The sequence below is a fragment of the Acartia tonsa genome, chromosome 14, assembly GCF_053477335.1.
Source record: "Acartia tonsa isolate MP-2025a chromosome 14, ASM5347733v1, whole genome shotgun sequence".
Lineage (NCBI taxonomy): Eukaryota > Metazoa > Arthropoda > Copepoda > Calanoida > Acartiidae > Acartia > Acartia tonsa.
This window is the reverse complement of record NC_137273.1, coordinates 25,837,121-25,853,660: the sequence shown is the minus strand read 5'-3', so window position 1 is coordinate 25,853,660 and position 16,540 is coordinate 25,837,121. Positions and strand designations below refer to the sequence as shown.

At 31.2% G+C, this 16,540-nt stretch overlaps 3 protein-coding genes across 11 annotated transcripts in view; 1 reads left to right on the top strand and 2 right to left on the bottom strand.

The window, feature by feature from the left end:
- The window catches only part of mGluR (metabotropic Glutamate Receptor), a 154,126-nt gene that overhangs the window by 55,357 nt on the left and 82,229 nt on the right, over positions 1 to 16,540 (bottom strand). The window contains exons 12-16 of the mRNA XM_080147549.1: positions 13,374 to 13,468; positions 8,428 to 8,530; positions 7,915 to 7,955; positions 6,269 to 6,356; positions 2,401 to 2,491 (exon numbers count right to left, since the gene is read on the bottom strand). Of these exons, the coding sequence (XP_080003675.1) occupies positions 2,401 to 2,491; positions 6,269 to 6,356; positions 7,915 to 7,955; positions 8,428 to 8,530; positions 13,374 to 13,468 (418 nt within the window). The remainder of the gene's footprint in view (positions 1 to 2,400; positions 2,492 to 6,268; positions 6,357 to 7,914; positions 7,956 to 8,427; positions 8,531 to 13,373; positions 13,469 to 16,540) is intronic.
- The window catches only part of LOC145305762 (uncharacterized), a 260,360-nt gene that overhangs the window by 213,803 nt on the left and 30,017 nt on the right, over positions 1 to 16,540 (bottom strand). The gene's annotated exons all lie outside the window — the stretch shown is intronic.
- LOC145305765 (uncharacterized) overlaps positions 4,512 to 16,540 on the top strand; it is a 98,871-nt gene continuing 86,842 nt past the window's right edge. For all 6 annotated transcript variants that reach the window (XM_080147557.1, XM_080147556.1, XM_080147555.1 and 3 more), the window contains exon 1: positions 4,512 to 4,515. The gene's annotated coding sequence lies outside the window, so the exon portion shown is untranslated. The remainder of the gene's footprint in view (positions 4,516 to 16,540) is intronic.

The window sequence follows — 16,540 nt, the reverse complement described above, 5'->3', positions numbered from 1 at the left end:
AAATATCAGCCATCTATCTCAGATAGGAGTAAAGAAAATCACGGAAACCTAAAAATCTAGGAAACAAACTAGCACCCCAACCAATAAGAAAATCATAAAAACTTAAAAATGTAAGAATCGATCTAGCACCCTAACCAACTTACGAATCTTAATGAAACTTGGTGAAAATATGAAGACTGTTAGCATATTTAATCCCTAAATTTGAGCTCTCTATCTTGTATAGGAGCCGAGAAAATCACGTTTCCCTCTTTCTGTTTCAGACGGACAGACAGACGGACATTTCAAATTATGAAAAATTTAAGACACTACTGTAAAAATTTTTAAAAGAATCAGGTCCAAAACTTATAGGCCTTGAATTACATACCCTCAGACCTGAAACTCTTCTCCCGATAAACTTTCAAATAAATTATACTATCCATTTATTTATCCATTTATTCTTGCAATGTATTCCTCACCTACATATTTGGAAAACACACACTGGATTTACTAAGCTATGAAATTAAAACAAAAATTGATTTATATAATTGGTGTTAAAAGATCAAATGATGCATTAACTTTATAATTGCTTCAGTACATCTGTTCTTTGTTGTCTAAGTTTATTGTATAAAATAGTAAAGATCATTATGACTCTATATTTACATTTTCTATCGCTTTTGTATAATAAAATGATCTGCATTTAGGTGAAATTATGCTCTAACAGTGGATATTATATTACTTGGATGGTACACCTGATTTTCATGTTCTTTAATATAGTGAATCTCGCATCGGGCTAAAATAACGATACCCGCCATCCACCACAATTACCCCATCCCCTCCCGTCCTGCTGGAATAACGAACTGGACAATAAATGAGTTTCATATTAGATTAGCAACCTAAATTGAAGACAATTTTTCCCATATCATAACATCCATATAAATAATTCACCCAAAGACAATATGGTTCTAAAACTAATGTCTATTGACATATCCCTCCCTTCTGTTAATACATTTATATTTTGTACAGCTTGTTTAATAAAGCAAACTAAACCAATTATTAATATTACAATATTCTATTATTTATATAGCAACTTTTTTATAAAACTTTATTTTGCGTCGCTTCTCTATAATTAGGGATTGTTTATCCGTTTGTCCGTTTACAACTGGCATCTATTTCTCCCAGGGATATAACGGGATAAGCCAATGTCCGATATGATATACAACCTCAATGATGATACACGAAATTACCCCATCGGTAGTTTAAAATTAGTGGTTAAAATGTTTGAACACTCATCTTATTGAATCAACCAATCAAAATTAAGTAAAGTTGTTAAGCCAACGGAAAAGAAAATTCTATTTTAAAACTTTGGGGACTAGTGTAATAAACAGCCCGTTGTCCCCTCTCTCTCTCTCTGTATTTCTCACCTACTTCTAATGGATGAGCGGACTGGCAAAATAATTTCGAGAGTAGACGCTCAATTTACGGTTTCTTTTCAATAAAGCTGATTGTTCTTTTCCATTATAATTTTTATCTTTTTCTTTATTCATATTCATAATTGTAAAAATAAATACAGTATGGTACAATATTCATAATCATATTAATTTATTACGGATAATCGCACACTCCGGGGATATGGGATATTTTATACAGTGTAAAAAATACTTCATTCAAAATGATTTCAAAGCAGAAACTAAAATTTTTTGTATAAACATGTGATTTTTTAATCCCTCTTACAAAAAAAACTATTCATTTATATTTTAGGTTTGGTTTATTTATTCGTACTCATATATAAAGTATAGCCGGGTTTATTGCCTGATGGTTAGGATCTCAGAAATTGTTGGTCCGAAACTTTATAAATTTGCAATTTAGGCGTTTTTACTTCCTTCTCTAGAGCCTAGTATTATAGGCATATATTTTTTAAGAGGGTAATTTAGCTGCAAAGTAACAAGTATAAATGATCCTGAGACCTTCCTTTTACCTATAAAAACCTCTCTTACAATTAAGAAATGATCGGTCCAGCCGTTACAAGATATTGTTAGACATACATAGACGCATACTGCTTACTACTTTAAAGTATTTGAAGATAAAATGCAATAATATCTACAAACGTAACTGGAAAAAGTGTCCCAAAAATCAGCCATGTGACGTCATAAAAATGAAGGGAGATGAGAAGTGGGAAAGAAAACCCTTAAAAAAGAGATGGATAATTCCTCATTTTTTTGACGTCACGTGACTGATGAGAAGAGAAGTGGGAAAGAAAACCCCTAAAAAATAGATGAATAATCCCTCACTTTTATGACGTCACATGGCTATTTTTTTAGACAATTTGTCCAATTACTCTGCAAACAAAAGATACATCATCCTAGATGTACAATCACTCAAAACGCTAAATTCTACAAGCATCAACTAATGGCTATAATTTACCTTTTTCATATCTCTGAGGGCATAGGCAAAGGCGTATACAGCATCGATGACAAACTGAACTTTTGAGTCTTGCTCATAACTGGCACTGTTTCTGAAATGTAATATTTTGATGAAAAACGTGCTAGAGGATGGACGTTCTAGGCGGACAAACGTAACCGAGAGTCAAACTTACATAGGGGACAATTGTTCTAGAAGGACAATCGTACTAGAGGGACAAACGTACTAGAGGTATAAGCATACTAGAGGACATACCTACCAGTGGTATAAACGTTCAAACTTTCTTAGGGGTCAAACGTACTAGGAGGACAGACGTACTAGAACACACACATTCTGGGAGACTAATGTAATAGGAAAAAATGGTTAAATGTTCTAGGGGGACAAATGTACTAAGGGGACAAGTGTACTAGGGGTACAAGTGTACTAGGGGTACAAATGTACTAGGGATACAAGAATACTAGGGGTACAAGTGTACTAGGGGGATAAGCGCACTAGCAAAACTAACTGTTAACGAAGAAAGTAAAAATTATAAAATAAATAGATAGCAAAAATATTGCAAAAATTTTCTTTTTCTTTCTTTTATATTTTCGTGAAGAAAAGCAAAAGTATTTGGTTAATTATTAGATATTGTTAGTTAAGCCGCTTACGTTTGACAGTTGGGTTGTTGATAACTTTTTTATTTTGATAGAGCAGGATTGTACTAATTACAAATTTGTATTAGAGACAAAGCCTCCTCTAACAAAGTCCTAATGTCAAATCGTCAATGTTTAATATTTTTGCCATAATATGTATTCAACGCCGCCCCACCCCTCCCCTCCCATCCATATATAATAATAATCAATATAAATTTTGAGGGTGTAAGCAAAATCACGGATGAAAATACAGACAAAATTAATTAAAGAACAGATGTTTAGTGGTAATAAATCATGTTGAAAAATCTTGTCACCTATCATTTATGTTTTAATCTATAATACAAAGTAGAACGATGTCTGTATGTATGTCTATTTTTACTAAAGGATCTCCCTAACCACTGAACCGATCGGGTTATACTTAACAGGGTAGCTTCTCATAGGTCTCGGGAAGGTTTATAACTATTTTGGAGGAGGGTACAACCACACTCCACAGATAAATTGCCCCTAGAAAAAATGTACTCCCCCACCAAATTTTTCTTTTTTAATTTTTTAAAAACTAAAATTTAAAAATAGTTTTGGGGGAAGGAAACCCCCTCTCCCCCCCCCCAAAAAAAAAACTTTTAACCCTTTTTATCTAAATTTAAAAATAATAGGTTTTGGGATTCAACACCCCCCCCCTGAAGTGCACTTACAGTCCTTTAGGGGCGAATCCGCTAGTATTTATATATTTTTAGAATAACTAACAGACCAAAGTACCAAATAGATTACATACTGGATATTCATTGAATTCATTGAAAATAAATCTTCTAAAAACATTGTACAATCTATCATTAATAACATTCAAGAAAATCACATTTTCCCTATAGTAATAGGAACTGACCGATGGATGGACAGAGAAAGTAAATTATTAAGTAGCTTCACTACTAAAAATATCTCAATACAAAGCAATTATTCAAACAAAAATAAACTCATTTTCCCAACTTGTTGATGCACAGTACGTATATACTTATTAAATAAAAGGAAAAATAATTGTTCTTTTTTATCCATGTCATATTTTTTCCAATAATGTCACAGTAAATAATTACTAAGTGCGAGGGATATGACACATAAAGAAATTATAAAGATTATTTTATGCTTTTATTGAACAGAAAGCAAAGTAAATTTTGTTATCGTGTCTATAATTACATATTATTAAAGTGTGTTAATTTGTTAAAAGAAAAGGTCTACTTTTTGTTTATTGAAATGTGAAAAACTAAATGTACTAAAATAAAATATGAATTAAAAGGTTAGGAGAATTCTTAAGTACTTTTGCAACATTTAAACTTGATGACAGGAACTCATACCCTATTCATAGAGCAGCTGTGCTAATAAACAATGCAATTTTCAATTGTCATTAATGTACTTTTAATTAACACTGAAACTATGGATAAGTAAATGCTTCATAAGTAGTTTATGTTTTAAGAACCAATATGTATATGTAAACACAAAATTAAGCTAAGTACTTTGTTTGTAAGTTTTGGAAAAGAAATTAAATAAAACCGTGTTTTTACCTTACTTATAGGATTTATTACAATTTGGATCTTTCACCAGATTTTCATGTTCTCCAGTAAAGTGTAACACGCAGCGGGCTAGAATTATAATCCCCTCCCTCCACTCTCTTTACCCCATCCTAATTTCTCCTGTCATAATATCCACGTATATTCTACACCCATGCATTACCCCCAAACATTGCTACATGTCTTTTAAAACCCGTATGTTGGCATCCATATAATTTGGTCAATTTTTCCGGGAATCTTAATGGGTACGACAATTAACGATAGACTGAAGTCCCCTCCCTCCCCTCCGTCTATTTTTGTCGAACAAAAGGTAGTACAAGGTAGCATTCTTTAGTTATTGAGAAGTTAAATTGAAATGTTAATTCATTTCCCCTAAAACAATTAATGAATTTAGAATCATTAATTATTTTAATATTGACAAAATAGTTTTAATTGCACAAATATTTTATGTTTAATGGTCAATCAATAAATATAAAACCATTCATTGTTTACTTGTTAATTTCATTTGAAATTCTATTTTCATATTGTGGAAGATTTATTTTTTCTTTGGATAAAGACTTTGAACCAAGTGAAAAAGAATTAACAACCCTCTGGAAAAACTAAGGGAGGTTGGAACACCTTCTTTGATTCCCAAAACTCTACACCCCTCTTTTAAGGGTTTACACCCCCATTTCATACAGCCAAGGAGGTGTCAAGATATATTAAAATCACGAACCTTTAATTCCATGGTGTTTTAAAATAGATTTGCGCGTCAATTTACCAATAAAAGATTACTTTTGAACTTTTAAGTATGTTGATTATGTAGATGGGTTTACACCAAGAGGGGGTGTATCAACCTACCTAACAATAAAATAACAACCCTATGCACGTTATCTTAGGTTTTTAAAGTGTGAAAAGAAAAATCGTTCAAAAATTTAAAGTTTTAATTTTCTTATTTTTAAAACTGGAATAAAATTTCAATTATAAAACTGTATAAATTTTTACAGGAAAGGAAACAATTTACAGAAAAAGTGGGTTTATTTTCTCTCCCCCCTCCCCCTCATTTTTACATTAAGTCTAGATCAGAAAAAAATCTCAGGTTTGTTTTCAATCTAAGATTTACTGTTTTTTTCAGATAATATATCACTGTTCCCTTGATTTATTTTAATCATATAAAAGGTTTTTAGAATTTGAGCAAAAACTTTTAATTCGATGAAATTTTCATAAATCCTTTAATTTCCAGAAAAAAAATATAGATTTTGTAATATAATATTTTGATTTGATTTTAATGTTACTCTATCGAAAGGCATAAAATCGACCAAAAATTTGTAATATTTATACCGCTTTGCCAAAAATTAACGTTCTGATATTTATTTTAACCACCTACAAGTATTCTTAGCCCCATTCATGGCGAATTTAAATTAATCATTGGTCCAGTAGTTTGAAAGATCTTAGCTGACATGCATACAATGAGATATCCTGTTACTTTTATAAATAGGACTGCTATGCGATACTTCTGGCGAAATTCGAGGAAATGGGGAGAAGACCTACACTTTCAATTTTCCTTTTTCTATGAGTTATTCATGTAAATATGAACTTACTCTAAATTTTTAAGAATCTTCACTGTAAATGAGAATCATATCGATCCAGACATCCTTCGCTACACGCAGACAGACACCCTGCTACTCTAATCCATAATATTACCTAATAGAATCAAATTGTGAGCAGTATATTTTTCCAACTTCATCTTCAACAAAATTATTTTTATCATCTTTCTTCTTATGTTCACATCCTTAATACAACAAGATTCAGTATTTTCGATGGTGGAAAAATTTTTCTCGTATTCATTCGAATCCGGTGATAGGAACAGGTTCTCATCCATACGAAAAAACTATGTCTAGCAATGTATTATATCCAGCTTTCTACGAATAGAGAAATGTACAATCATAAGATTAAAACCAGTTTTTTTAGCCGGTGCCTTCGGCACCTCGGGGCTAAAAAAACTAGTTTTAATCTCATAAGTGTACTTTCTATATCCGCGGAAAGCCGTTTATACTACGATGCGAGAAATAACTATTACACATTTATTAGCTACAATAGTTTTATTACCATAGATGGTAATAAAACACAATAATCAGCTATATCATACAAAGAAACCCCCTAACCACCCCCACACCCAACTTAATATCAATCTATCTTAAAAAGAGGGGCAATGAGGAGCGATTGCTTCTGGAAAGTAAAAAAACTTATGTAGACTATAGAGAAATAAAAGCTAAAGGAAAGTTAAACAATACTTTCGTACTATTTCAAAATAAAAAAAAATTAATCCATCTATAACCAGGGAACTAAAGGGATAGGACAATAGCAGATAAATTTATGTGCATCCTTGAATGAATATACAAAAAATATCCCTTCTGCAAATTACAATTTATGGTTGAAACGTTTCAACACTCAACTTAATAAACCAACCAAACAAAATTGACTAAATTTCCCCAAAGTTGTTTAGCCAACCAGTAAGAAAACGTTAATATAAGACTTTGGGTGGGGACTATGTATAAACAGCTCATTGTCCCCTCTCTCTATAACCCTGAAAACAGTAGCTCGCCCACTAACATTAAGAACTTTATCTTTTGTTTAAAAGTTGGTCTAAATAATTAAACACAGGTTAACTCTTCTTATAAACTTAGTGAAGGGGAAAGGGATAATCAATTCGTAGAATAATTGGGTAATGTTAGTGTATTTTATCCCTGAAATCATGTTACTATTGGACTCTTTTAATTTTTTTTTACCAAATATGTACATATTGGTTTAAAAAGGACTCTCAAAGGAAGATAGACTAAAAATACCCCACTAACTTATTACCACTTAAAGTACAACCCATTCCGACTAATGTTTATTTTATAATTGTCCCTTATTTTTAGAATTGGTCTTTTATTTATTAGGTTAAGAACTTTTATCTTCAACATTTTTAACAGCGAAGCCATTCTTTTCTTTAGTTCGAAAAGTCTGTCACTCAGATTCATTTTTGGTGAAACTTATTTTTTTTAGATAGACAGATGATTTTTTTGTAAATATCCTTAATCAATTAGCAAAAAGGAGACAATTTCATGTTACAAAAAATATGAATATATTTTTTCATGACCAACGAAATTCTGCTCTATAACTCAATTTGTTCATTTGTCCAGCTATGACTATTTTGCTTCGCTATTTTTACATGCTGTCATCCTTGTTCAGATTAAGCCTACTTTAACAAAACATACACAAAGAAAATGCATAAAATGTAGGTATCTTAAGACATTGACTAACCAACCAAGATATAAGTTTTAAAAAAATTCTATAATAATCAATACCTGCGTGAATTTGCCAATAATGTGGAAACCAAGGATTCCTGATGTTTGCAATTAATATAGAGATTGACAATTTGTAAATGAATATTGAAAAAAGTAAGGAATCAGTCAATATTGCTGCTTGCAACCAGCTTTTTTAGCAATAAATGACAAGACCTAATGATTTATAGCAATCATTTAATTCATTTCTAAGATATATGTCTGTCTATCTTTCTGATGTTATAAAAGATAGAATACTATAATTTTGCATGTAGATTCATATGGCCATTGAGCATCTAATAAACAACTCTTTGTGTCCATCTATCCATCTGCCTGTCAGTTATGACGTGTCTATGATTTTTTATTATGGGAAATATATTATTTATAAATGTAAATATTTATTTTTAGTTGCTAATAAAGACAGATGCAAAAGTTTCACTATACTCTCTGTTTGTCTGTTCTTTTTTAAAAATATGGTTGTTGCTTCTGAATGCTTTGGTCCGTGCTAAAGTTCAATTGCTTATCCATATATCCCTGGTATTAGTATGAGGTTTGAGACTGAACATATACTCATCAAACTCTGGTATGGTTCTTGACTCGAGCTCAACAGTGATTGCGCCGACTGCTGCTTCCTCAAGCCCTGAAAAAAGTTCTTTATGTTCATTATGCTCATAAAAAGTACAGCAATTTCGACAAGAAAGAACCGTAATGAATTATAAGTCACTAGCTGCTACGTTTCTAGAATCTAGTGGGTTTGTTTCGAACGGGCAGAAATTTGCTATCTGAAAACAAACACTAGACATAAATGTGAAATCAGAAATAGCCTAAAACCATAAATCTGAAATATGTATCCTTATCGAGGTTCAATAATTATTGAGATTATAAGGTTCACAAAAAAACTTTCTAATTTATATAATAGGAGGATGTATTTTATGTCATTTATGTTTTAGTATTGTGATAATTGATAAGACAATTAAAGGATAATTCTTTCTATGTCGTTGGTAAATTATAATTTTCTTGGGTTGGTAATTTATAATATTCTTGTTATTAAATAAAAAAACATACAATAAATAAAATGTTTTCAAAGACACCTGATTGGTATAAATCATAAAGTTTTAAATTTAAAAAAATTAAAATGGCTTATGTCAAAATATGTAATTTTATGGCAGATAAACAAGCAAGTAAATTATAGAAAGGGAAAGGACATTGGGCTATTTACACTAACACCTAAAATTTTATAATAACTTTTTCTTAATCATTGGCTTAACAACTTTAAGGACTTTCATTGAATTTTGATTGGTTGGCTTAATAAGTTGGGTTTAACCACTACTTTTAAGTAAGTTTTGAGTAAGTTTTGTGCATCATTGGGGATATTCATCAATTTATCGGCCATTGTTTTATCCCTTTAGATCCCTAGGTATAGCTGTACTATTGAAACTAAAACCCTAACTTGTAGCCCATATCTATATAGGAAAAGAATAATCCTTTTTATAAAATATATAAATCATAGGCTACACATATATACAGAGATATGTGAGAAGTGTGTTATACAAACTTAAGATAAAGATTCTTTAATATATTTGGATAAAAAAAGGGATCTACTGCAGTTCACGGTAAAATATTGCTGGTAAGCAATATTTTCAAAAATCTATGAATTTTAAAGGATGCTAGCTGCCAAACGGCTGAACGTACAGATAATGTCCGCACACTGTTTTAAGCGGCATAAGAAGGCCTACAAATAATCCGAAATAGCCATACATCAATAATGCATAATCATCTCGCAGTGCAGAGAAATGCGCGAAAAAGACCTATTTTACGCGTTTTTTCTTCAGTGAAGCTTTCCCTGTGCATAATTTGATCTTAGCTATTCCAGATTATTTGTAGGCCTTCTTATGCCGCTTAAAATGAAGTGCGGGTATGATCTGTACGTTCAGCCGTTTGGCAGCTAGCAGCCTTTAAAATTCATACATTTTTTGGAAATATTGCTTACCAGCAATATTTTACTGTGAACTGCAGTAGATCCAAAAAAAGTGACAACTAAATATAATTGCTTCCTTGAAATTGCCTCAAGCTCATTAAAAAGTCACCTTTACTTAACGCAGTTAGTAAATGTCCTGTGCCCAACTTAACTTATACTTAGCAATAAATGTCCTTTTTAAAGTTGCTATCCCAACTGGGAAAAATTCAATGTTAATAGTACAAATATAACAATCAACTAAAAACTGTCTGTCAGTCAGGCGGTCAGTCATTTAATCATTGTAAAAAAAAACAGTCTCTATGCACCGGCTACCTAACAATATTATCTTTCTAGATGTCTCTCATAAAAAAAACTGCTTGAAGTAATTAACTAAATACTCCAAATAAACGCAACATAGGGTCATGAGGACTATTCATTCAGTCTTTTGGTGTAAAAATCATGTTTTTTTTTCAAATAGATTAATTTTGTTGATTGCTACGGCTTTATTTGATCATATAATACTTTGGTATGTAAATACCCATTTCTGCCAATTCAATTTAGTTTTTCCAAAATAATCAAGGTCTGTCCTATTGCATTGTTTCCAACCATTTACACCATTCCAACCTTAAAAATCCCTTTCACTTGAAGGTCTTTTTGGTCTTTTGTCTTATAGGTCTTATGCTATTAGGTCTTTTGAACCACCGATTTCTTAAAGTTTTGACAATATATTATTCCCTTTCTTTGATATATATATAAGTATGTGAAAATGTTATATGGATTGTATTTTTGAAATATTATATTGAGTGGCTCTATCTATCATAGACATTCAAGCAAATATATTTATTATTTCCTTTTTTTCTTGTAAAAAATATAAAACAAGAAACAAAAGGATTAATATTTATTTCTTGCATCGTATTATAAACTACTTTCCATTGGTTTTAATATTAAGATTGTACATTTTTATATTCGTAGAAAACTGGATATAATTCGATGCTTGACATAATTTTTCATTATAAACCAGTTCTAATCCAACGGAATTACTCGGTTTCAAAGCGAAACTGGAATAGTTATTTCTTAATATAAACAGTTTTCCGCGGATGTCAAATTTACAATTATAAGATTAAAACCAGTTTTTTTCAGCCCCGAGATATTAATCGGTTTCGAATGAAAGCGAGAAAATATTTAAATTCAACCATCCCCCCTCTTATTCTTAAATAAACTGAAAAAAATATCTTTTTTTCGTGAATAAAGCCTGTGGAAGGTCCAAAATATGCAGGGCTTATACCTGATGTGTCTTAAATCTTAAATATTACAAAGGAGCTTTTAACCTTTCTATACCATTTTATATTTTCTGCCATTTGATAATGCAAAGGATCTTTTTTAGACAGAATCTATTGCAATATTCAACTTTATTAACAATTTGAAGAGTAGCTTCGCAATACAAACAAGAATTGATGTCTACTTTTTCTTTGAGACAAAATGAATAACTAGCGGCTTCGCCCCTAGCCTCTAGGGGCTTTGCACTAAGAGGTAATTAAAGAAAAAAAAATAATTACCTCTAGAGATGCCCCCACAAATTTTAGATAATTAAAAAAAAATTGAGGGGGGATTTTTTTCATTTTTTGGGGGGTTGTGGATGTCCCATCCCCCAAGAAAATAGCCTAAAACCACCACAGGACCAGTAGGTATTTTCCCTGAAGAGTAGAATCCGATCGGTTCAGTGGTTACCGAGATCTTAAGGGACGGACAGACGGACAGACAGACGGACAGACAGACGGACGGACAGACGGACGGACGGACGGACAGACATCATTCTACTTTGTATTATAGACTAGCGGCTGCGCCCCTAGCACCTAGGGGCTCTATATTCTAAGAAATGTGTAAGGGAAGAAAAATAGCCTAAAACCACCCCGAGACCTATAAGTAGCTTCACTGTAAAGGAGGACCATATCGGTTCAGCGATTAGCAAGATCCTTCGCTACAGACAAAAAAGCTTACTACTTTATATATTACTTTGTATTATAGATAGATATATATTTATATGTGTCATTTTTAATAAGACAAACATGTTCTATAAAGATATTTCTCCCATACTCTGGCTGTTTTAAGGTTTAATTCTTTATTTTAAAATATAGTGTGTCTTAGGCCCTATAGAATATAGATATAAAAATCACTTTTTTTACATGACAAAGTTATAAATAAAAAGAAAATAATTTAGAGAGAGAGAGAGAGAGCCAACTTTTACGAGTAGATGTTGTCAATTTCGAAAAATAGCTTAAGACCAACCGGTATATTTCGTGAGACGTTCAACCATTTAAGTTCAGTGAGTCACAATCTTGTCGGTTCAGTGGTTATCGAGATCTTAAGCTTCATACAAATAGACTGGCAGTCTTCTTTCTTCTTTGTATTATTGATAATTTACAATTTTGTGTAAAATGTCCATAAATCGAAGTAATACAACTTGGGAAAATCCTCTAATTTCTGAAGATAATTAAAAGCGCGTTTAACTAATAATCTACTGTTTATATCGAAATCATACTTGTTATACAATAATATTTCTTTAGTTTTTGATAAAAGATGCAAAAAGATGTTTCACATAAATCAAATAATAGGGAAATCGAAATGTTAGTCTAGTTTTTATGTTTTTTTTCTGTCAATTGTTCATTATTTTTTTCCGTATGTTTGTCTGTCTGTTTGTCTCTGAATGTTTGTTTATCTTTCTTTTGGCTCTTTATTTGAAGACACCCTCCCCAAAAATAGTTTAAAACCTTCCCAGGACCTATAAGAAGCTTTACTGTAAAGGAGAGCAATATCGGTTCAGCGGTTAGCGAGATCTTTCGGGACAAACAAAAAACGATTACTACTTTATATAATAGGATTTGTATGCCCTTTTAGTTAGATAATTTACATAACCTTTTTTAATTTCTACTTTCTAAAGTTTTTATTATTTTTCCCACTGAATTCCATTATCTTTTTCTGTAATAAAATTGCAAGAACAACGGTGCAGATATTTTTGATAAATGAATGTTCATGTTTTATACCATTTAGAACAGGTTATAATTATCTCATAACACATTATATTATAATTATAATAAAAAGTTTTATGTTTATCAGTAAAGGTATAGGTTATATGTAATATATTATTTAGTCAGTTGGTTTGTAATGCCTCTAACAGCACAAGTTCTTCTTTCTCTTTCCAAATACATATGGTATTCAGAAAATCAACAACCAACAGGCTTTAGGTACAATTTTAGCTATTGTTAAAGATACTTTTTTGGAAAGGATTATTTTTGTTGCCGATACGAATAAGATTCATTTTAAATACTCATATATTTTACTTCACATCAACTATTTGTAAAAAAAAAAATTGGTTGAGAGATGGGGGCTGGCCATAGTTTAATCACTCACGCGAATAGAAATGTAGGAAACTTATCTTATAGCTGCTAGGTAACGTTGGTAATTTGATGGGGAAAGGGGAGGGAGAGGGCGTATCCCCGCACCACCACGAAATTGTTGATAAATTTACCTGCAATAACTTGATGCTGTTTGCCCCATCCATCACTTGCCAGCCAAAAGAAATCCTTTTCTCTGCCCAGAGTCTTCGCCGCTAGCAGCAAACCTCTGCAATTTTAATGTTATTAATTGTCTTGAATAATTTAAAAAAAACAAGCTTAGAACATATCATAACAGAAACAGATATGTCCATTTGTAGCACAGCAATCAACAAGCTACAAAATAATCTTTCGCCCAAGGTATTGGCAGTTGGAAGCAGACCATTGCAATTTCAGATTATTATCTTTTAAATGTAACATCATAATACACCATAGCGTAAATAAAAATCTTTACACTCAAAAATTGACTTTAAATAAAAAAAATCTTCTAAATGTTTTTTTTTAAATCAGTGAAACTTTGACAATCAAGTTTTCTACTAAAATAAAACATAATTAGATAATAGAAATAGTATACATGAATACTATTAAAATCTTACATCAACTGAAAGTGTACCATAGACAAAACTATCTCAATATATATTTTAGGTTAAGTAAGGGTAATTAGAAGTCTCGAAGGGTTATAATCCTGTTTTATATTTTTTAAAAGTTTTTTTTGCTATTATGTTTTTTCATGCTATAAATGTAGTCACACTTAAGATTGGATAAGAAATGAAAACTAATTAACAGGTTTTGCACTAACCTTCATCTTAAACTTTCATTCAAAACAGCAAAGTATTAGTAAAATGTTGAATATCCAGTATTAGATTTTTTTATTAGAAAATTTAACCATAGAAAGAAAACGAAGTAGTAGGTTTCGTCGTATTTTCATAGTAGCTTTTAAAAGCTTTTTTTAGGTTAGGTTAGGTTAGGTTAGGTAAATGTAAATTATTGCTCTTAGGATTAAAGCCCCCGCAGGGGCTAAAAATAGGAGAAAAGATACTCTGAAAACCCCTACTTCGTTTTCGTTCATGATCCAGAAAATTTAATAATTGGCTGTAGCCCTATTCCTAGGATTTGTCTACTACTTTTCAACCTGTCATACAATTTTTTTTCTAAAATGTTATCGTGAATTGTAAAAGTATGTTTTGATATTTTAAAATGTAATGCAATAAGACAATAAATGTTTGACTAAAAAGTTGAAGGCTAAATAGTTTATTTAATGTGCAATATATCCTTTTTTCAAATAAATCTTCCTTTATTAGCACAGCTATTCTACAAATAGTAACATATAAATATTACTGTTATAGAACTTTATTTACTTTACAGATGTTAAATTTATATCATCGAAATTGCCCTAAAATATATAAGTAGCTGGACAAAGTGTCTAAAAAAATCCGCCTTGTAACGTCATAAAAATGAGGGATTGTCCATCTTTTTTTTTAGGGGATTTTTTTCCCACTTCTCCTCTCATCTTCCTCGTTTTTATGACATCACATTGCTCATTTTTGAGACACTTTGTCCAGCTACATATATAAGCTAACTGATTCCGTTATTTATTCCAAATACTTGTAAATGTTTAAGTTTAATTTGCTTTTGTTATTACAGCGCTACTTATAGACCTAATTGTCCGTATATTGCTGTTTAAATTTTCTATTTAAATTGTATGACCAGAGGAGAACCATCATCTTGTATGTTCTTGCTGTGCCAATTAACAAAAATTTAAACATTTATTTACAATAATTGTACTCTGTATTGTTGGTTCATTTTAAACCTTAAAAGGATGAATAACAATAAAACTAGTAGTAACTATTTTCAAGGATTTTTATAAATCGAACATTAATTAGCACAAATCCAAAACATTTTTGGACATTGAATCTCAAAAAGGGCGAGTGAAATGGCTCATAAAACACGCCAAAATCTATTTTAACCCCCCAAATTTCAACCCAGTGCAGTGAATAACATAACTTAGGGGGCCGGGGAGTATTACCCTCTTCCCCATTAACTAAATAAAACGTAAGGGCTGGGGAGGGGAGTAAAACATAATATGATATAAAGATTTTTTGTAATGCTTTTTTTTTAGTAGCGAAGCTACTCTATAATTCACTTTGTTAGTAGCGAAGCTACTCTATAATTCACTTTGTCCGTCCGTCCGTCCGTCCGTCAGTCCGTCAGTCTGTAACGCTATGGGGGAAATGGGATTTACTCAGCCCCTATAAAAGATAGAAAGCTGAAATTTTTTGACAACATTCCCATCATTAAGGAGCACAATTAACTATAAAACATCAATGGCGGTCAGACGGCTTTTTAGCAGGTTTTAGGCTATTTTTTTATTTTCCACATTTTTCCTCATATCTTTGGTGTTTATGGTCCGATTTTCAAAATTTTTTCAGTTATAGATATCAAAATTAAATTTTCCGTCGTTTAGAGACCCAACAATGGCGGTCAGACTGCCTTTTTGCAGGTTTTTGGCTATTTTTATATTTTTTACATTTTCCCCCGTATCTTTGGTGTTTATGGTCCGATTTTCAAACTTTTTTCAGTTAAAGATATCAATATTAAATTTCCCATCGTTTGAAGAAAACAACAATGACGGCCAGACTGCCTTTTTGCAGGTTTATAGCTATTTTTATATTTTTTACATTTTCCCCCATATCTTTGGTGTTTATGGACCGATTTTCAAAATTTTTTCAGTTAAAGATATAAAAATTAAATTTCCGGTCAATTGAAGAAATCAACAATGACGGTCAGACTGCCTTTTTGCAGGTTTTTGGCTATTTTTATATTTTTTACATTTTCCCCCATATCTTTGGTGTTTATTCATCGATTTTCAAAATTTTTTCAGTTATAGATATCAAAATTAAATTTCCCGTTGTTTGAAAAAAACAACAATGACCGTCAGTCCCATTCACGAAATTTTGTGCTTCGGTACTTATGGATGTTGTCATCCTTGTTATTATTTTATTACAAATTCTTTATTATACAAAGTACACTGTATAAATCTCAAATTGATTATAAGCGACCAAATTTCTATTCTACTTAATAGTTAATCTAAGCACTTTCAGATATTGCATTATATAAGGATTAAGAAGGAACTTCAACTTTGTTCATATCCACATAGTTAAAACCATTACAAGAAGTTCTATACCAATAATCTATAATAGTCAAAACTCAAATATGCAAATAGAGCGCTTTGTCAAAAAAATGCTTGTAATCTGTGATTTTTGCTAATTTTCAAAAGATTCAAATTATGAAGTTTTATGAT